Source organism: Nerophis ophidion, linkage group LG03, assembly GCF_033978795.1.
Source record: "Nerophis ophidion isolate RoL-2023_Sa linkage group LG03, RoL_Noph_v1.0, whole genome shotgun sequence".
NCBI lineage: Eukaryota > Metazoa > Chordata > Actinopteri > Syngnathiformes > Syngnathidae > Nerophis > Nerophis ophidion.
The window spans coordinates 18,461,419-18,484,780 of NC_084613.1; the positions used below are offsets into that span (position 1 = coordinate 18,461,419).

A 23,362-nucleotide genomic window follows, 5' to 3' on the forward strand; every position below is an offset into this window, starting at 1 on the left:
GATGACCAGGTTGTGAGGTTGACTTTACCATTAAAATTTGGTCATTTTCCAACCAATATCCTACAACACAAATACAATGTTGAAACAACATGCTTTTTGACGACGCCTATTCAATGTCAGGTTGTGATGTTGACTTGACCATTGAAATTTGGACATTTCCCAACCAAAATTCCACAACGAAAATACAACGTTGAAACAACATGCTTTTCGACAGCATTTATTTAATGTCAGGTTGTGACGTTGATTCGACCATTGAAATTTGCTCATTTCCCAACCAAAACTCTTCAACACAAATACAACGTTGAAACAACATGCTTTTTGACGACATTTAATCAATGTCAGGTCGTTAACGTTGATTCGACCATTGAAATTTGTTAATTTCACAACCAAAATTCTACAACACAATTACAACGTTGAAACAATGTGATTTTTGGCGACGCCTATTCAATGTCAGGTTGTGATGTTGACTTGACCATTGAAATTTGGTCATTTCCCAACCAAAATTCCACAACACAAATACAACGTTGAAACAACATGCTTTTTGACAACATTTATTCAATGTCAGGTTGTAACGTTGATTCGACCATTGAAATGTGTTAATTTCACAACCCAAATTATTCAACACAATTACAACGTTGAAACAACATGCTTTTTGACGACGTCTATTCAATGTCAGATTGCGACCTTTATTCGACCATTGAAATTTGCTCATTTGCCAACCAAAATTCTACAACACAAATACGTTGAAACAATATGCTTTTTGACGACGCCTATTCAATGTCAGATTGTGACGATTATTCGACCATTGAAATGTACTCCTTACCCAACCAAAATTCTACAACACAAACACAACGTTGGAACAACATGCTTTTTGATGACATTTAATCAATGTCAGGCTGTGACGTTGACTCTACCTTTTAAAATTTGATAATTTTCCAACCAAAATTCCACAACACAAATACAACGTTGAACCAACATGCTTTTTGACGACATTTAATCAATGTCAGGTTGTGACGTTGATTCGACCATTGAAATTTGGCAATTTCCCAACCAACAACATGGATCCACTGTTAGACCAACTATTTAGCAACGTTGTTTCTAAGTCAGTTTTAAAGGACACGTACGTATAATCAACGTTGTATCAATATTTTGTGCCAGCTGGGTTATGACTCTCAATGCTGATGCAGTAATGATGCCTAGCATAGTTTGGCTCTTTAAACTATCCTCAAGTAAGAACACTACTATTGAATCTGCCTATGTTAGCTGTGGTCACATAATGAGACTTCCTGTGCCAGAAGGAAGTAGACCATTCCATTGGTGTAAGGGGATGCCGATGTTGCCAGGACTCCTCTGGAGCCTGTTTGGATCGTGCATGTAAATATTTGTAACGCTTGTGCGCCGCTTTCACAACTCTGGAAAACAGGCCTATTATCATCCTCATCATCAGCGCTCTCGCGGCGAGGGCAACAATTTGAGGCCGGCGAGGCGAATAAATCAAGCCCGACTCATTCTTATGAGATGATGTTATATAATGGCAGGAAATGGCTCCGTCGGGTTTGAGACGAACAGGATCGGGGGAAGGGGATGTGGTGGCTTTGTGCCGTTGGAATCGTGAGATTTCAGCTTGGTTTAGGTGTCCCTAAGTGGTTCATTGTGCGGAATGATGCCAAGTCGAGAGCGAGTGTGTGGCGTGTCTCCTCGTCAGCCACGACGATGGGTGCTCATCAAGCTGTTTGAGTGTGACTCGCTGCTTATTCACCGTTTGGTAACCTTCCAAAACCTTTATTGCAGGTGTCGGCAACCTTTACCTCTCAAAGAGCCATTTTGACCAGTTTCACAAAATAGAGATGACAATGGGAGCCGCAACCATTCTCGGGAACATCTGCTGGTGGTCACCCAGATAATAATAAGGGCGTGCAATGAAGCCATTTCCTTTGATGCCTTCTACAACATGTACAAATTGTTTGCCAGTCCAGCAGCATGTTGTATGTGGCTTCCGCAGGTACATGTACGAGATTGTAAGGCATACTGGGTGATACAGGTTACACTGAAGGTTGTGATATAAACAACTTTAACACTCTTACTAATATGCACCACACTGTGAACCCAAACCAAACAAGAATGACAAACACATTTCGGGAAAACATCCTCACAGTAACACAACATAAAGGCAACACAACAAATACCCAGAATCCTTTGCATCCATGACTATTCCTGACTATATTATACACCCTGCTAGCACCAAACCCCACCCCTTCCGTGCGTCGGTTGAGGTGGGCCGGGTTGGAAGCGCGGGGTCAGGAATAGTCTAGGATGCAAAGGATTATGGGTATTTGTTGTGTTGCGTTTATGTTGTGTTACTGTGAGGATGTTTTCCCGAAATGTGTTTGTCATTCTTGTTTGGTGTGGGTTCACAGTGTGGTGCATATTAGTAAGAGTGTTAAAGTTATTCATATCACAACCTTCAGTGTAACCTGTATCACCCAGTATGACTTGCAATCTCGTACATGTGACGACAGAAGCAGCGAAATGCATGCGTCCGGTCGGCACGCAGATTACATTCCGTAAAGGCGGGCGCGATGATATGTTGTTGAGGATGTTAAAAGTAAAGCCAGCACGGCACGCCCTCGATGTTGTAGTCAGAGTGAAAATCGGAGAACGCTGACGCCGGGTGATGTCCGGGAGAGGCACTGAAATCCGGAATTCCCCCGTAACAGTCTTCGGGGTCGGCGATTATGCAGCTGAGCCACATCAGAGTTGCCAAAGAGCCGCATGCAGCTCGGGAGTCGCGGGTTGCCGACCCCGGATTTATTGGCTCCTCAGGGAAGATTGATTTTTGAGGACTGGACAAATACATTGTTAGGGATATTTTCTCAAGCTGATATTTTCTCAGCTAGTGTATTTTTTGGTTGAATTTCATGTTGTACAACTTTGGAAGTGTTTAACAGACCTATGTTTCTGGCACTAAACTTCCTGAAGACTAGAAAACAATTTGATTGGAAGGGTTGGTTGCGGTACGAGTGAGACCTTAGCACAACCCGGACAAAAGCCCACATTGATTTGCTTTCATAAACCGCCAGCCGCTGTTGAGTTTGTTAGTGGATTAGACAGAAATGGAGCTGTGGGTTTTTTTTTTTTTAATGATTCTGTCCTGTGTAACCGAAACCCAATACCTGCGATGCTCTGAGACCGCTCGCCAGTGGAAAATGTTTGGCGAGTACACACGACCACAATGCTACGTCCGTCGCCATTGAGCGCCATGTGGTCTCGAGGGACCAACTACAGACGGCACCCGGGGAGAACAGTTCCAGAGGTTATTAGCATTGACGCGACCACTCCGGGGACTTCCCACGTGCCGGACTCTGAATTGCTCCTGTGACCTGCTGTTCATTAAAGAGATATTGATGTGTTTGTCAGCCTGCTCACAGATTCTTGCAATATCCACTTTCTGTTTTAAAGAATAAACCACAAGAACACACACGAGCGCTACATAAGCCATGCATAAAAAACTCAATCTCAATTAAAAGCAATCAGATTCATGACAGCTGGTAGAATTTGGAAGTTAATGTGTGTCTTTATTATAAAATCCTTTTTAACATAATTTTTTAAAATCAAATCATGCTAACAATTTTATTTGTAATTTGTCAATAAGTTTTGTGAGAAAAATATGTTTAAAAATTCAGTCTGTTAAAATTCAATGCAGAAATGTTGTTTGCTTCAAACCTCAAAACCGACTTCCTGTAAATTAAGACTGAAACAATCGATCATGTGTCAAAACCAGCCAGAGGAACTTCAGTCTCCATTTCCCAGACATGGGTCTTGAGTTTTGAAGTAACAATTTTCGTTAAACTGAATTCATTTTACACTTAATTTTTTTTGCATTGAATGATTAGACACTGAATTGTTTTTGCGCCAACATTTTTTTAACGTAATTTTTATAAACTGAAATTTAGTTGAAATAAAATGTTTCTGCTCCAGTTTTTTACTCTGAATTTGTCTGCACAATTTTTTAACACTGACTTTTTCTGCAGTGATTTTTTTACACTGAATATTTACATACAATTTTGAATACACAAAATACTTTTCTAACATAATTTTTTTAACCTGAATTTTTCTGTAGCAATTTTTTTACAGTGAATTTTTTTTATATTGTGATTGTTTGTACACTAAATCGACACACTGATTTGTTAAAAATATAAAACACATTTCTTTTACACTGATTTTTCTTACATTTTATTTTTATACAGTGAATTGCTTTATACTGAATTTGTATTTAAAATATTGTATTTTTTACACTAGTTTTTACAATAAATTTCTATACACTGAATTGTTTTTGAACTATTTTTTTACACTGAATTTTTCTGTACCAATTTTTTTTACACTGATTTGTTTTCTGCAACAACTTCTTTACAAAGTGATTGTTTTTACATTAAATTGATATACACTGAATTTTTTATATAAAACACTCTTTTTTTACACTGAATTTATATACACTAAAATATTTAACCATTTTTTACACTGATTTTTTTACATAGAATTTTTAATATACTGAAGTGTTTTTGAACGTATTTTTTTGCACAGATTTTTTTTTAATACAGTGATTTTTCTTTTACACTAAATTCATACACTGAATTTTTATATAAAACACTGTATTTTTACTCAGCTTTTTTCACATCAAATATTTAGACACTGAAATGTTTTCGCACTGAATTTTTTTACACTGAATTTCTATGAATTAAATTTTTTTTGCACACTTTTTTTATAAAACACTATTTTTTTTACACTATAGTGTTTACATACAATTTTTAATAAACTAAATTGTTTCTGCAATTAATTTTATATATAGTGATTTTTTTACATAAATTAAAACAAACAGTTTTTTTTCTATAAAACTGTTTTTTTACACTGATTTTTTTATATCGAATTTTTATACACTGAATTGCTTTTGCACTGATTTTTTTTTACCCTAATTTTTTTAAATAAAAAACACTATTTTTTACACTGAATTTTTTGTATTGAATTTTTAATACACTAAATTGTTTTTTAATTGAGTTTTTTTGACACTGAACACACAATTTTGTGCATACAGTGATTTTTTTTTTTTTTTTTTTTTTTTTACAGTAAATTGATATACACTAAGTGGTTGTATTTCTTACTGTGAATTTTCTACATTTATTTTGTTATAACTTGAATTGTTTTTGCCCTGAATTTTATTTTAGTGAATTTCTATGCACTGAATTCTTTTACAATGACTTTTTGTACGCCAATTTTTTTTTTTACATTTATTATTTTTTCTTACACTGATTTTTTTTTTTTCACTGAATTGTTACTCACTGAATTTTAAAAAGGGTTGTATTTTGACAAACAAAATGTTAAAACCACAAATTCTGCTCACACTATTTTATTTCCTGTAATTGTCAGCATGATTTGATGGAAAAAAAATCTGTTAAATAGATTCAGTGTCTAAAGGAAGCTTTCATTTTGAGGTCACACATTAACCTCCATAGGAGAACTGATTGGCTGACTCCGAAAGAAGTAACAAGCAGGTTTTGAATTGGGAAAAGACCCTGATGTGTGAAAAATTATATTTACTACATGCATTGTGTGCAAAGGCTTGGTTAGCAGGACCAAAAAGGTCTAACAAGTTGTGTCTGTGTGGTCACATGTTCGTCCATCAGCAGCCGCATGCAGTGCCTGCAGGTGGACTCGGTCCAGCGGTGGATGGAGGATTTGCGCCACATGACGGAGGTGGAGTGCATGTGCGTACTCCAGGCCAAGCCCATCGAGGTGGAGGACGACAACCAGCAGGCTGAGCTGATCGTGGGCGGCGGGGTGGGCGCCGGGGACCACGTGGCCCGCAACAACCTGCAGACGCTCCTCCGCCGGGCCCTGGTGGTCAGCACAGAGCTGGGCAAGATGTTCCAGCGGCTGGAGAAGGGACGCTGGCAGAGGGTCCACAGCACGGCTGTGCGGGCAAACTGCCACGTGCGCTCCTTGGTGCACGAGTACAGTAGTGCGGCGCGGGGCACGCCGCCTGAGATGCAGAAGGTGATCCCCCATCCCCCCGCTGCGAGGACCCCGTTGCACCGTGCCGCCACTAATCACGCTGTGTTTGCTTCACAGTACGAGACGGCTCTTCTGGAGAAGTGCATGGAGCTGACTACTATCACCGAGAGGTAAACTTTTTACAAGATGCACCTTTACAACACGGGGGTCCAAACTTTGCTCAGCGAGGGGCCCCATTAATAAGGAATTGAAAAATGCGCTTTGATACATTTTCTACATTAAAGATACTCAAACTAATACAATATGCTAAATTGTTCACATCTTAGTTATGTGTTGTCGGTAACAAAGTATATTCTATCTACTTTTGCTTAATTTTAACTTTAGCTAACATGCTAACTTGTTTAGCCAGTTTTGCTGCCAAACACCTCAGACTCATAAACATGGTACTTGACTCATGTAAATTTTTAGCATGCTAACTTTAGCATTCTAGCATACGAACATTAACATTGGTAACTTTTTTAGCCAATTTTACCAGCCGAACACCTCAGAGTCATATAACTTGGTATGTGACACATGCTAACTTTTAGCCTGTTAGAATGCTAATATTAACATGCTAACATGTTTAAACAATTTTACAGCTGAACGTCTCCGACTCATAAACGTGGTACTTGACACATGTTAACTGTTAGCATGCTAGAATACTAACAATAACATGCTGACTTTTTTAGACTATTTTCCAGCCAAACACTTCAGACTCATATAACTTGATACTTGACACAGGTTAACTTTAGCATTTTAGCATAATAATAATTAGCATTGGTATTTCTTTTTTTTAAACCAATTGTACAGCCGAACACCTCAGACTCATAAACTTGGTACTTGACACGTGCTAACTGTCAGCCTTCTAACTTCTTTGTAAACTTTGCAGCCTAACACCTCAGAGTCATAGACTGTGTTCCCTGAATTTCCTGTCCTTTTCAGATGTCTGCACACCGAGGACGAGTTCTTCCTGAAATCCATGAGAGATGCCATCCATGAGATCTTGACTGACGTCAGCGATTTGTTCAGCAATATGATCGACATGGCCTTAGCCAATGAGATCCAGGTCTGCACTGGACAGCTTTTTAGTGAAAATAAAAGTCGAATGACTTTTTAGTTGTTTTCAACATGTCAGATTTTCGGTTCTTGCAGGTTCTGATCAAACAAGTTGAGTCTTCGGACGACGTTGACACCATCGGCAGCGCCATCAGTAACCTGTTGTCCCTCACCCAGGATGGACCTCAGCTCTGCAGCATCATCGCCAAGGTACAGCGATTGTCCAGGGCAGACGTGATTGGTTGTACTGTCGTCACTGATATTGTTAGGATTTTATTGATACCAATGCCAACATTCCTAATCCATACCGGTTTCCTCTTTGGTCCGGAGGACACGATGTCCACAGTTTCCAAAAACAATTTCAAATGTGGACTCGTCAGACCACAGAACACTTTTCCACTTTGCTTCAGTCCATCTCAGATGAGCTGGGGCCCACCGAAGTTTCTGGGTGTTGTTGATAAATGGCTTTTGCTTTGCATAGTAGTGTTTTAACTTGCACTTACAGATGTAGCGACAAACTGTAGTTACTGACAGTGGTTTGGTGAATTGTTCCTGAGCCCATGTGGTGATATCTTTTACACACTGCTGTCACTTTTTGATGCAGTACCGCCTGGGGTATCGAAGGTTTGTAATATCATCGCTTAAATGCAGTGATTTCTCCAGATTCTCTGAAACTTTTGATGATATTACAGACTGTAGATGGTGAAATCCCTAAATTCCTTCCAATAGCTGGTTGAGAAATTTTGTTCTTAAACTGTTTGACAATTTGCTGAGGCATTTGTTCACTAAGTGGTGACTCTCGCCTCATCCTGGTTTGTGAATGACTGAGCATTTCATGGAGGCTGCTTTTATACCCAATCATGGCACCCACCTGTTCTGCTACTGATGTACATGTCGGTGTTGTGTGTGTAATATGTAAATAAAAAGACCCAGTGATTATTTCAGATTTTCACTTTTTCTGGTTAATTTAGTTTGGGCTGTGGATTACTGTACCGTTTAGAGGACGGTTGACAGGTAGTTGTTATTATCATGTGTGACTTTCAGTGTGTGTCCATGTACGAAATTTGTCGAATTTCTCAAATACTTCGACTCTAAATAAGCCTCCTACAACCCATGGAAACACTTTAATCCGATCGTGTTCGGTTTTGGGAAAAGTCGGACTAAGACACCTGGATTATGCCATTGAAAACCAGATCTCTCGACCCTGGCAAGAGAGTCCAGAACAATAGCATCCCTCATCTGGAGCATTATCGGCCGTGGCACGAACGGTCTTTTCCTTCGGTTTTAAAACTACTCCCATCAATCGGAAGAGCCTTGTGAATGAAATCCGAGACATTTGCAAATTTTGGTTCCATGATTCTCCGTTTGAAAATTCCTTCGAAAGAACTCTTTGCTCTCATTCTTTCTTTGCTTTGGACCTGAATTCGCTCCGATACATTCTTGGTAGTAGCGCAATATAGGATTGTTCCTTGATGCTCTCTGTTATTTAACATCAGCATACCCATTAGAGACGTAATATTTGTAATCTGTGTCAATATGGAAGCTGACATCATGTACAACAGAGCTGGGCTGTTTACTTGTATGGAGCCTCCGATGCCTGGTGTGACGTCATAGGTCAACCAGAAAAAGCAATACATTTATCCACGCAAAAAGGAAATAAGCGCCCCCCAGTGTACTTATGCCCAATAGTGCATTAGAAAGAGTGCATGGACACTTGGACTTCTTGTGAAAAAAACAAACTATTTTTAGAAATCAGACTAATTTAGTGCATGGAAATGTTGTTGTTAGAAACCTGTGTTTGGTGTTGCTTCCTTATTTGTCATTATTCCAAGCTGATTATCGTCTACCCGTGTCTTTTTTTTAATGCATAGCAGCACCACTGCGATGATCCGTTGCCCGGATCATAGTTTATTTACGTTTCTTAATTCACTTGTTCATGTTCGGTTTCACCCTCCCTGTTTTGTGTTTCTTGGTTCTCATGGGTGCTGATTATTTTCACCTGCCTCTGATTAGTGTTCAGGACGCTCACCTGCTCACGGGCACTAATCAGAGAGCTATCGAGTCCATTCTCTGTCCTTACTCAGCTTGGTGTTTTTGTTTTGCTCCCATGCAACAAAGTTGTCCTTCATGCTCCTAGTCCGTGTTTTGACTGGCATCCTTTTGGCTAACCCGTACTTGTTTCCCGTGCCGTGGGCACCGCGCAGCATATTTTTGTCTGCATTTAAGAATAAATCATTCTTATTACCTGCAAGCTGCTTCCTGACGTTCCTCTGCATCTTGGAAAGACGATGCTACCGTACCATAACAAGCACTTGAACTGAATGTTATATTTAAAGGCCTACTGAAATGAGATTTTCTTATTTAAACGAGGATAGCAGGTCCATTCTATGTGTCATACTTGATCATTTCGCGATATTGCCATATTTTTGCTGAAAGGATTTAGTAGGGAACATCTACGATAAAGTTTGCAACTTTCGGTTTTAAGAGAAAAGCCCTGCCTCTACCGGAAGTTGCAGACGATGACGTCACAAGTGTGGGGGCTCCTCACATAGTCACATTGTTTTTAATGGGAGCCGCCATTAAAAAGTGCTATTCGGACCGAGAAAACAACAATTTCCCCATTAATTTGAGCGAGGATGAAAGATTCGTGGTTGAGGATATTGATAGCGACGGACTAGAAAAAAAAAACGTGATTGCATTGGGACGGATTCTGATGTTTTTAAACACATTTACTAGGATCATTCTGGGAAATCCCTTATCTTTCTATTGTGTTGCTAGTGTTTTAGTGAGTTTATTATTACCTGATAGTCGGAGGTGAGTGTCCACGGGTGTCTTGACGCCAATGTCTCAGGGTAGTCGACGGCAGCTATGGATGGCACAAGCTCAGCTTTTCTCCGGTAAGAAGCGACTTTTTAATCACACTTTTCTCACCGAAACCTGCTGGTTGACAAGTGGTCGGGAACCATGTTTGCTTGCCCGCTCTGATCCATAGTAATGTTTCACCTCCAGGAATTTTAAACAAGGAATCACCGTGTGTTTGTGTGGGTAAAGGCTAAAGCTTCCCAACTCCATCTTTCTACTTTGACTTCTCCAATATTAATTGAACAAATTGCAAAAGATTCAGCAACGCAGATGTCCAAAATACTGTGTAATTATGCCGTTAAAGGGGAACATTATTACAATTTCAAAAGGGTTAAAAACCATAAAAATCAGTTCCCAGTGGCTTGTTGTATTTTTTGAAGTTTTTTTCAAAATGTTACCGTCCCGGAATATCCCTAAAAAAAGCTTTAAAGTGCTTGATTTTCGCTATTTGCGATGCGACTATCCATTTCCCTGTGACGTCATACAGTGCTGCCAATGTAAACAAACAATGGCGAATAGCACAGCAAGATATAGCGACATTAGCTCGGATTCAGACTCTGATTTCAGCGGCTTAAGCGATTCAACAGATTACGCATGTATTGAAACGGACGGTTGGAGTATGAAAGTATTGAAGAAGAAACTGAAGCTATTGAGCGAATAGCTATTGACGTTATTCATAGCCATAGCATGGCCGAATAGCTGCGTTATAGCATTGCCAGTAAAATGTGCGGACCAAACGATCAGGACTTTCCCATCTTGTGACACTGGAGCAACTTAAATCCGTCGATTGATAAGTGTTTTTTTCGCATTAAATGTGGGTTGAAGGAAATGTAATATAGTTACAAATGCGTCTGCAGGTTATCCATACATCTCTGTGCCATGTCTGTCTTAGCACCGCCGGTAAATAGCATGTTAGCATCGATTAGCGTAGCATGTTAGCATCGATTAGCTGGCAGTCAACATCAACAAAACTCACCTTTGTGATTTCGTTGACTTTATATTTGCAAATGCATCTGTAGGTTATCCATACATCTCTGTGCCATGTCTGCTTTAGCACCGCCGGTAAATAGCATGATAGCGTCGATTAGCATAGCATGTTAGCATCGATTAGCTGGCAGTCACGCGGCGACCAAATACGTATGTCTTATTAGCACATAAGTCAACATCAACAAAACTTACCTTTGTGATTTTGTTGACTTTATCGTTGCAAATGCATCTGCAGGTTATCCATGCATCTCTGTGCCATGTCTGTCATCGCCGGTAAAATGTGGAGACACTCTGGCACATTCAATGGGGGTCTGGCGGCAGACACTTTTGCATCTTTGGGCCAATGGTGCAGCTTGAATCCCTCCCTGTTAGTTTTGTTACACCCTCCGACACCTCACCGACGAGGCATGATGTCTCCAAGGTTCCAAAAAATAGTCGAAAAAACGGAAAATAACAAAGCTGGGACCCGATGTTTGCAATGTGTTGAAAATGAAAATGGTGGCTGTATTACCTCGGAGACGTCACGTTCTGACGTCATCGCCACAGAGCGATAAACAGAAAGGCGTTTAATCCGCCAAAATTCACCCATTTAGAGATAATAATAATAATAATGGATTAGATTTATATCGCGCTTTTCTATTGTTATATACTCAAAGCGCTCACAGAGAAGTGGGAACCCATCATTCATTCACACCTGGTGGTGGTAAGCTACATCTGTAGCCACAGCTGCCCTGGGGTAGACTGACGGAAGCGTGGCTGCCAGTTTGCGCCTACGGCCCCTCCGACCACCACCAATCATTCATTCATCTTTCATTCACCGGTGTGAGCGGCACCGGGGGCAAAGGGTGAAGTGTCCTGCCCAAGGACACAACGGCAGCGACTTTGATGTCCATAGGTGGGAGGCGAACCAGCAACCCTCAGGTTTCTGGCACGGCCGCTCTACCCACTACGCCATGCCGCCCCAGAGTTCGGAAATCGGTTAAAAAAATATATGGTCGTTTTTCTGCACCATCAAGGTATATATTGACGCTTACATAGGTCTGGTGATAATGTTCCCCTTTAAAGCAGACGACTTTTACTTGTGTGTGTGCGCAGCGCTCATACTTCCTAAAAACCCGTGACGTCTTGCGTACACCTCATCATTACACAACGTTTTCAAGACGAAACTCCCGGGAAATTTAAAATTGCAATTTAGTAAACTAAAAAGGCCGTATTGGCATGTGTTGCAATGTGAATATTTCATCGTTGATATATAAACTATCAGACTGCGTGGTCGGTAGTAGTGGGTTTCAGTAGGCCTTTAATACGGTCAGCTGGATAAAAAAAATACCTATAGCCGTATCATTAGTCCAGAATCTTGATAGTTTTCCTGGACTGACCCAGTTAGAAACCGGTACCAAAAAAAAAATACAGGTACATGGTATACATCCCTACTGATTAGGGGTGAGGAACATCCATTGACCTCAGCCTGATACGAATAAATCCTGAAAGTGAACACGCAGTAATCTGTCCGCTGAACTCACACACCTCATCAATCCAGACAGTTTGAGAAGACCGGCGACCTGTAAAGTGCGAACAATAAACCCCCACGGAAATTCCTCAACTTTATGATTTTCCTCACCTCACACCAGAACCTTCCACCTCCTCTTATTGAGGATGGTACACCTTGCATCGGTCACTCGATCTTTGTCCTGCACACCCCTCTGAAAAGACTGCGTAGCTATGAGGTAAGATCAAAGAGACCAGACAACAAGTCTCAATCGGGTCATTAGTTAGCTGGCCACTTACAGGACACACACACACACACACACACACACACACACACACACACACACACACACACACAATCAATACCGTCAGTTCCCATTAGCAAGAAGCATTGATCACAAGGCTTAGGCGTTGTCTACCTATCAATCCGCCCCACCTTGTTGAAGTGGGCGGTCAGTAGGAGGCTGAAGCTGCCTTCCAATAACTGCACCACACTAAATGACATGAAACACACACAATGAGTGCCGAACTCCTGGCTTGTTCCCGAGCTCTTCAAACCCTCATTATCATTTTCCGCAGACTGCGTGCATCCCTCGTACGATTCCCCGTCCTCCGTTAAACGTGATTAGATTTTGAAATGTCGGGAAAGAGAGTTGATGTTTCCTCTGTTGTGACAGGTGGTGTGAATAATGTAGTGAGGAATATAGTGCTGACATTAAGAAATGATTCAGTGCGCACACGGAAGATTCTGAAAATCCGAGGAATTATATTATCAGTGGTGAGCAAGCTACTTGGAAAATGTTGTAGGCTCGGCGACAAGTACCTCTCGATTGAATGTCGCTAAGCTAAAGGGGAAGCTGTCTCCGGAGTATTGTAGTAAACTACACTACAAGCTGCACGGCAAATGTAGCTTGCTACATCAAAGCTACACAGAAATATTAGGACTGTGAAATGATTAAAATATTTAATCGTGATTAATCACATTTTGTTCATAGTTAATTCAAAATTAATTGCAGAAAGCTATCACTTTTCGTCATTAAGTATACCCTAGACCAGTGGTTCTCTACCTTTTTTCAGTGACGTACCCTCTGTGAACATTATTTTAATTTAAGTACCCCCTAATCAGAGCAAATCATTTTCGGTTGCAAAAAAGAGATAAAGAAGTAAAATACAGCACTATGTCATCAGTTTCTGATTTATTAAATTGTATAACAGTGCAAAATATTGCTCATTTGTAGTGGACTTGCTTGAACTATTTGGAAAAAAAGATATAAAAATAACTAAAAACTTGTTGAAAAATAAACAAGTGGTCTAATTATAAATAAAGATTTCTACACATAGAAGTAATCATCAATTTAAAGTGCCCTCTTTGGGGATTGTAATAGAGATCCATCTGGTTCATGAACTTAATTCTAAACATTTCTTCACAAAAAAGAAATCTTTAACATCAATATTTATGGAACATGTCTACACAAAATCTAGCTATCAACACTGAATATTGCATTGTTGCATTTCTTTTCACAGTTTATGAACTTGCATTCATATTTTGTTGAAGTATTATTCCATCCATCCATCCATTACCTACCGCTTATTCCCTTTGGGGTTGCGGGGGGCGCTGGTGCCTATCTCAGCTAAAATTGGGCAGAAGGCAGGGTAGAAGCATTATTCAATAAATATATTTATAAAGGATTTTTGAATTGTTGCTATTTTTAGAATTTTTTGTAAAAATCTCACGTACCCCTTGGCATACCTTTGAGAACCACTGCCCTAGACCAGTGGTTCTCAACCTTTTTTCAGTGATGTACCCCCTGTGAACATTTTTTTAATTCAAGTACCCCCTAATCCAGGGCTCCACAAACTACGGCCCGCCAGCGTCCAAAATCCGGCCCGCGAGAAGTCCCAAGTTAAAATATTTGAATTTGGATTTCCCTGCTTTTCAGGGGATTTTATTATATATTTTATTATAAAATCCCCTGTTTCACAGGTTTCCCAGCTCTTCAGAGGATTTTATTATATATGGATCTATTTTCTACCGCTTATCCCTTTCGGAGCCTATGTTATTATAAAATCCCCTGAAGAGCAGGGAAACCTGCAAAACAGGCTTGTAGGGATGAAATAGCCTCTGTGTTATTTCCTGACCTGATATATATTTTACAGCCCGGCCCTCAGGTAAATTTTTTTAACCCAATATGAGTCAAAAAGTTTGGGGACCCCTGCCCTAATCGGAGCAAAGCATTGTATAACAGTGCAAAATATTGCAAATTTGTTGTGGTTTTTCTTGAACTATTTGGAAAAAAAGATGTAGAAATAACAAAAAAACTTGTTGAAAAATAAACAAGTGATTCAATTATAAATAAAGAATTCTACGCATTAAAGTAATCATCAACTTAAAGTGCCCTCTTTGGGAATTGTAATAGAGATCCATCTGGATTCATCAACTTAATTCCAAACATTTCTTCACAAAAAAGACATCTTTATTTATGTTCTTTATAGAACATGTCCACAAAAAATCTTGCTGTCAACACTGAATACTGCATTATTGCATCTATTTTCCCAGTTTATGAACTTACATTCATATTTTGTCAAAGTATTATGCAGTAAATATATTTATAAAGGATTTTTGAATTGTTGCTATTTTTAGAATAAAAAAAATATATATATATCACGTACCCCTTGGCGTACCCCTATTTGAGAAGCACTGCCCTGGACAGATCATTTTTATTTTTTTATAGTAACAATCAATTTGCTTTAATAAAACATTTTTTTAAATAAATGATGCTTTTTGAAACATGCTTTTAAAGAGAATACAAATTAAAAAATACCTGCATTGCACTGGAGTTTGTATTGTATTTTATTTGTTTGTATTTATACATAATTGGTCTTCCTGCTTTAGGAGCACTTGCATTAGGAGGAGAGGAACTACACTTCCATGTTTAGATAACAGTTTCACGCCTTAATAACACAAAATGTGAATTTTTACAATCATTCTTTGATTATCAAGGATCTTGGGTAAAATTTTTTCTGCCCGAATAAAGTTAATGACATTCATATTTGTGCATGACAATGTTTTAACCTTCTCTACCTACTTATAAACTTAAAAAAATGTAGTATTCAGCCTGTTAACCAATATGTAATTACAAATTATCAATCAGAATATAAAAGAATATACCATAGCTATGGTAATATTGTGTTGTGAACTGTAACTACCCGATGTGGGCTGCAGAAGGTAGTGGCAGGCGTGCCTGGAATATTTAAACCTAGTCTCAGTGGTAGCGGAGAAGAAGACACCTTTGTTCAAAAAGTTTTCCTTCCTATTGCCGCTGCCATTACAATTTACTTAATTTCAAACTGCCAGAATGATATTTATTTAGGTAGAAATATCACAGAATAAAAGAATAGTACGATCTTATTGTAAGATGATTTGTCGTGGTTTTGTTGGTTTGACCAGATGTGAAGCGTAGCGCTTTTATTGTGAAGCCGCCAAATGAACGGTTGGTTGGTGTGAGAAAAGACCTGACATGTTTTGATGAAAATCTCTCATAAAAGTGACTTTAGACTTCCTCTGTACCGTCTTTTTTTCTGCTCAGCTTGTATTCCATCTTACTAAAGCAGTTGAGTTACAATCTACATTTTATGTTTTCAATGCACTTAAAGGGGAACATTATCACAATTTCAAAAGGGTTAAAAACAATAAAAATCAGTTCCCAGTGGCATGTTTTATTTTTCGAAGTTTTTTTCAAAATTTTACACCTCCCGGAATATCCCTAAAAAAAGCTTTAAAGTTCTTGATTTTCGCTATTTGCGATGCGACTGTCCATTTCCCTGTGACGTCATACAGTGTTGCCAAAACAAACAACACGGCGGTTACCACAGCAAGATATAGCGACATTAGCTCCGATTCAGACTCGGATTTCAGCGGCTTAAGCGATTCAACAGATTACGCATGTATTGAAACGCATGGTTGGAGTATGGAGGCAGATAGCGAAAATGAAATTGAAGAAGAAACTGAAGCTATTGAGCGAATAGATATTGACGCTATTCGGCCAAAGCATAGGTGTATCTAATGAAGTGGCCCATGGCATGGCTGCCTTATCAGCATCGCCGGTAAAATGTGCGGACCAAACGATCAGGACTTTCGCATCTTGTGACACTGGAGCAACTTAAATCCGTCAATTGGTAAGTGTTTGTTTTGCATTAAATGTGGGTATCTAGTTTCAAACGTACATACAGCTAGCGTAAATAGCATGTTAGCATCGATTAGCGTAGCATGTTAGCATCGATTAACTGGCAGTCATGCTGCGACCAAATATCTCTGATTAGCACATAAGTCAACAACATCAACAAAACTCACCTTTGTGATTTCGTTGACTTAATCGTTGCAAATGCATCTGCAGGTTATCCATACATCTCTGTGCCATGTCTGTCTTAGCATCGCCGGTAAAATGTGCAAACACTCTGGCACATTCAATGGGGGCCTGGCGGCAGATTTCTTGCCAGTGGTGCAACTTGAATCCCTCCCTGTTAGTGTTGTTACACCCTCCGACAACACACCGACGAGGCATGATGTCTCCAAGGTTCCAAAAAATAGTCAAAAAAACAGAAAATAACAGAGCTGAGACCTGGTGTTTGTAATGTGAAAATGAAAATGGCAGGTGTATTACCTCGGTGACGTCACGTTCTGACGTCATCGCTACAAGACCGATAAACAGAAAGGCGTTTAATTTGCCAAAATTCACCCATTTAGAGTTCGGAAATCGGTTAAAAAATACATGGTCTTTTTTCTGCAACATCAAGGTATATACTGACGCTTGCATAGGTTTGGTGATAATGTTCTCCTTTAACTGCAATCCAAACACGGACGTGAAGCTTCTCCTCACTCCAAGCAGCAGTGGGCGCCAGTAGGGTTCTCTCCAATGACGTAGTCTCACGGCGATTGAAGGTAAAATGATCTTGTGTTACGCAGAGAACGACTTGCCATGGCTTTAGATCTGAGATTTTGATAAGGTCCCCCTTTCGTTGTGCAGTTCTGCAAGCTATTTTAGAGACAACAAAAACTGGACGCTGTTACACATTTACCCAAACTACGGAACAGGCCGAGGGTCAAAAATAAAATATATAGATAATCAGTGACGTGCGGTCAGGGGAGTCAGTGCCTCACCTGTGATCATGCAAAGAAATAAATGTATAATGATAAAATAATTGTAATTGTTAGTTTTTAATTTTCATTTAGCTTCACCAATTTGGATTATTTTTTCTTCAAAATCGCTGAATTTTCGCAATCCCTCGTTAACTTCTCTGTCTGCCATGCGGTCAGAGCGCGTTCTTGTCTGGTGCTTTGCTGAGCGTTCAAAACGGCAGAGAAAAAAGTCTGAGGTGAGGCAAACAGTTCTCGTGGCTCACGATAGGGGCGCTCATGATCTCGGACATACGGTGGCGTAGGCGAGTCAAGTGCCGCAGCGAGTAACATGTTTTGTCTGTTGGTGAGCCATCAAAACGGCAGAGAAAAAAGTCTGAGGTGAGGCTAACAGTTCTCGTGCCTCACGAGAGCTGAATGGTTCGTTTCAATCAGCAGGACGGAAAGTTACTCGCTCTTTCCAAACGGAGTGGTATGCGTGAAAAGACTGGCTTTGTGGATGTTCTGCAAGAAACCGCCTCTTCTGCTTTTTTTGCCTTCTTTTTTCAACCTGTGGAACTGTGTGGACTCAAATGGGATTTTGTGATCTAAAGAATTTGCAAAGAAGACTCACCAAACATGAGCGGTCGGCCGCTCATATTCAAAGCTAGATTGTGCTTAAAACATTTGGGATGACGAGGCTAGACTCTGCTTTGGATGAACAACGGCGACTCAACATCAGTGTCCACAATGCTAAGGTAAAAGAGAAACGAGAGATTTTGAAAGATGTCATCAATGCGACCTGCTTCTTCGCCAAACAGCAGCTCGCAATTTGTGGAAATGATGAGAGTAGGAGCTCTGCTAATCGCGGCAACTATGTTGAACTCTTAAAATACTTTTAAAACTGAAGGAATTGAAGGAGGACTTTTCCCAGAAAGTGACGGATATTTTTATCCAGAAGGACCGGCGCATGGACTTCATTTATAAGTAAAGGTGAGACAGCAATAACATAGTTTTTTTTTTTTTTTTTAATGAAATGCACATATTTTGGGCGACAGTTTGTATGTGTAAAGAATTCAGAAATGAAACATAACCCGTAAACTGCTGCCAATCAAATGGCAAATAATCTGCGCACAGCTCATACTGTATATTTGTAAATCTGATTCTGATTACGTCAGTGCCTCACCAGCTTAAGCCTCACCACACGTCACTGATATATATATATGTATATATATATATATGGCCCCCAGCATCAGAATCAGAAATACTTAATTAATACCCGAGGGGAATTTAAAATTTTCAGCACAATCCCATTGAAGTTCAGACAAACGTTACAGGGAGACAGAACAGGATTGCTGACGGGTCTGCCAACTTCCGGCGCACCTCACAAAAAAGGTGAAAAACAGGTAAACGCTGGGGGTGAGGAAAAAACAAATCAGTCGAAGCCCTGGTCCCCAGAGAGGGGGTCCAGACTGAGGCCAAAAAAAACCCTCATAGCCATACACATAAGCATGTGCGTGAAAGGGAAATATCAAACATCAAAGAACACAACGGACATTAAATAAATTAAAAGAGCAGAGCTGATGCAACCAGACATTTCTACATACAGGTATGAATAAAAAGTAAAAACAACAACAAAAAAAAACATATACACTGTGGTGGCCTCTGCGGTGTTCAACGCCATCGTCTGCTGGGGTTGGGGGAGCATGGCCAGAGACAGGAGCAGACCCAACAAAGCAACCAAGAGAGCCGACTCCACCCTCGGCCGCCCACTAACTCTCGAGCAGTGTCCAGTCCGCATGTATGAACGAGGATGCATCTAAGGAGACCGAGGTTTCCTACACACGCTCATTCAGCCAAGACACTGTGAAGCTTGTCCTTCCAGGCGCTCAGCTCCAGCGCCGCAGCCCTGTCTCTTCATCCGCACCTCCTCCAGTCTCTCCAAACATACTCCGGTGTGGCAGAGACCCAGCAGCTGGTCTCGATGGCCAAAAGGCTACCAGGAGGCAGATCCAGAAGTCCACATTTAGGGCTATATGAGTAAACATTGATTGATTGATTGATTGACAAAAAAGCACCGCAGAAGTCACAAAAGTGCCACCCCTTGTCGCACAGTCCCAAAGGGTCCCTGTGAACGGCTTCCTGCCGCCATCGTGTGGGTTGCATGGATCATTAACGGAGGACATTGCCTTGCACAGGTTTGACTCTTTATTTTTGCAAATAAAAGTCGCTCGCAGTCAGTCGGTCGCTCTTTCAGTGCCTCCTTCTCTGCTTGCGCCGGTCACCTTTTCAGTCGCCCGTCTTTCCTGTGCTTGTCTTCGTCGCTCCGTGGCTTTCCGTTGTTCTCCCTCGTCTGCTCACTCGTCTGATCTTCCGTCTGGTTGTTCGTCTCTCTCTGCTTCTACTTCTGCCCCGATTGCTCCTCCTTCTCCCCTTTTATGCTGCAGGAGAAGATGCAGGGATTGAGAGCAGGTGTGCCGTTTACGCACCTGACTCTGATTGCTGCAGCGTCGCCCCATTCGCGCCACGCCTCTCCGCTCCGCCGCACACTCCGCCTCCTGGCCGCCATCATGAGTAGGACCGCCGTTTGTCCTACCCTGCTGTTTTGCTCATCGGCTCCGTCTCTCCACAGTCCCGAACCAAAAGGCAAAAAAACCCTCACATGAAAACAAGAGGGAAACACCAGGAACACAAAAGGATGACACAAGAGCGCAGAGCTCCTGTCAACAGCAGCCACTGCAGCGGCACCATCTTGGGAAAGAAAAAAATGATAAAATAATGCGTTACGTGCATTAAACTACAGACCCCTATTTAACGGCTTTTATATCTATGGGTCCACATGAAAATGGGACAATAAAGGAGTGGCGTAAAACATGTCTTTCTGTGGCAGCGTTAGAGAAAGTTCAACATGTAAACAAACAAACTGCTGCGTCACAGTCCACACAACTACGGTCAGTTCAAGGACCGCCCAACTTAGTACGCTCGGCAAATGCTCTCATCAGTGAAACATAAACACAAGCATGTTACTGTGGAAGGTCTTGCACCTCCGGGTTCCTCGGACCACCAATGTGAGACATGACAGGCGTGGCAGTTTTAAAATTCTGTTTATTTTTCAATAAACCTCTGCTTGCTCTAGTTGCATTTTAGCAGCTCTCGCCTCTTGTGACAGTCTCTTTCTTCAATTCGCTTTTCAGCCTTCCTCGTCTCCGTCTCGCTCTTCCTCACGCATGCTCGTCATCCACCAACGACTCTCTCCCCTCAACTCCAACTTCTCCAGCTCCGTCCTTCTCGGCTGCTGCCCTTTTACACAGTGACAGCTGGGCTTTCTACGCACCTATCGCCTATCTCGGAGCCGGCCCCGGCGCACCCCGCCTCTCTGCAGGTCCGCAGGCCACGCCTCCTCACAGTTACTTTTTCCATTTTCTTACATTTTTGAAATAGCTCCAGGGAGCCACGAGCGGCTATAGAGACGCGGGTTGCAGACCCCCGGCCCAAGAAATGTAGGGTTTTGTTAGAGTTGACTGGGCTCAGTCATCACTGCCAACAAAAAAAAGGGCCAAAGTTGCTGACATTACTTCTGTTCGGAGTGGAAACATAGATAGAAAAAAAAAACAGTTTCCGTGTGTTGGAAACAAACGATAATCTGGGGAAAGCCGCCAGTTCTTTGTGCATCAGAGTGCAACAATCATCCCGTCAGACGATTATAGAATTACACGCCGCTTTGTTGCGTCCATGCAAACAATCAGAGTCCTTTCCCAGCTCAGGCGGTCGGTTTGTGCGTGATGCTGTCAGCGAGCGCTCCAATAAAACTTGCGCTCGATGAGGCTCCGTGGGTTGGGTGAAGCCAGTGGAAACAAGCGAGCCGCGAGTTGTTTGACGACGTGTGAAAAGGCGAAGCGGGCGAGGAGCAGCCGCCCAGGTAAATGTGATGACAAATTTCAAACAACCGACTGGAATTCTTTCATTTCATCACACGCCAGAATTATTCATGTCCTCGTTTTATCTATCTTTGAGGATGTGGCCTTTTCTCACCTCCATCATGATCCGGCTGATTACGGGCTATATGAAAGACTCTGCCTCCGCCAGGTCTCTGGACTCATCGCCTGTCAATCACAGGGCATCAAACCTGACTTCTTCTGCTTGTCTGTGAATATTTTCATTCATTTTATTCCCACGGCATTGAATCAGTCACTTGTCTCTGGCGAGATCTGTCCTTTCTGACCATGAAAGGATCAAGCCTGCTTTTGTCATTAATAAGTGTACCTTGGACTGATAATTTTAAAGTTTTTAATGACTTGACAATTGTTTTGCGTTACTGAAATGTTTTTAAACATTATACTTTTTGAAATATGTCGACACAAAAGGATATAAAAAAAAAAATACCTCCAGTGCTTTGGTCTGTTGCCAGAGTTTGTATTTATACAGAATTTGTCTTCCTACTTTAGGAGCACTTGCATTAAAAGGAGAGGAGCTACACTTCTATGTTTAGTTAGCAGTTTCACACATTAGACTTAGACTAAGACTTAGACAAATTGTATTGATCCACAAGGGAAATTGTTCCACACAGTAGCTCAGTTTCAAAGGATGGAAAGGGTAAGGATGGAAATGATAATGTAGGTATTAAGTGGGGCGGCATAGCTCGGTTGGTAGAGCGGCCGTGCCAGCAACTTGAGGGTTGCAGGTTCGATTCCCGCTTCCGCCATCCTAGTCACTGCCGTTGTGTCCTTGGGCAAGACTTTTTACCCACCTGCTCCCAGTGCCACCCACACTGGTTTAAATGTAACTTAGATATTGGGTTTCACTATGTAAAGCGCTTTGAGTCACTAGAGAAAAGTGCTATATAAATATAATTCACTTCACTTTTAATTTAATTTAATTTATTTAGACTTTAATTAATAAATTATTAATCTGTGCTTCCTGCCGCCATCGTGCGGGTTGCATGGACCATTGATGAAGGACATCGCTCAGCAAGTTTGACTCTTGTTTATTTTTCAATAAAACTTGCGTCTATTCGGTCGGATCGCTTTTCAGCCGCTCCTCCTTCCTGCTCGCTCCTCCTCGCCTTCAGTCTGCCGCGTCTTCGTCTCTGTGTTTGGCTCACTCTCGATCGTTCTCGCTCTTCCGGTCTTTTTGCTGGTTCTCCTACTTCTGCCTCGATTGCTCCTCCTTCTCCCCTTTTATACAACAGGAGGAGATGCACAGATTGAGAGCCGGTATGTGTTTTACGCATCTGGCTCTGATTGCTGCAGCGTCTCTCCTGGCACGCCCCTCCTCTCCGTTCTGCTGCATACTCCGCCTTCTGGCCTCCATCCTGAGTAGGACCACGTTTGCCCTACTCCGCTGTCGGCTCCGCCTCTCCACATCTATTATTAACACAAAATGTGGATTGTTACAATCATGCTTTGATTGTCAAAGATGTTAGGTGATCTATTTTCTACCTGAATAAATGTTTCTGATATTCTGTACTTTACATGTTGTACAAGTTAATGACATTCATAGTTGTGCATGACAATGTTTTAACCTTCTCTACTTACTTATTAATAAAACACGATATTCAGCCTGTTAAGCATTCTGTAATTGCGGACTATCAATCAGAACAGTTTTTAAAGTAATTTACCATAGCTACGGTAACATTGTTTAATGAACTGTAATTACCCGATGTGGGCTGCAGAGGGCAGTAGCAATCATATTTAAACCTAGCCTCAGTGACATCGCCCTTGCCATTACAATACATTTAATTTCAATTAGTCAGAAAACATTTATTTAGGTAGAATTATCAGAATACCCGAATAGCATGATTGTATTGCAAGA

The 23,362-nt window shown here is 41.1% G+C and overlaps 1 protein-coding gene across 3 annotated transcripts in view; it reads left to right on the forward strand.

The window, feature by feature from the left end:
- The window catches only part of LOC133549257 (protein inscuteable homolog), a 140,475-nt gene that overhangs the window by 71,912 nt on the left and 45,201 nt on the right, over positions 1–23,362 (forward strand). For all 3 annotated transcript variants that reach the window (XM_061894485.1, XM_061894484.1, XM_061894483.1), the window contains 4 exons: positions 5,679–6,048; positions 6,124–6,176; positions 6,988–7,111; positions 7,198–7,311. In XM_061894485.1, the coding sequence (XP_061750469.1) occupies positions 5,686–6,048; positions 6,124–6,176; positions 6,988–7,111; positions 7,198–7,311 (654 nt within the window). In that variant the 5' untranslated portion in view covers positions 5,679–5,685. The remainder of the gene's footprint in view (positions 1–5,678; positions 6,049–6,123; positions 6,177–6,987; positions 7,112–7,197; positions 7,312–23,362) is intronic.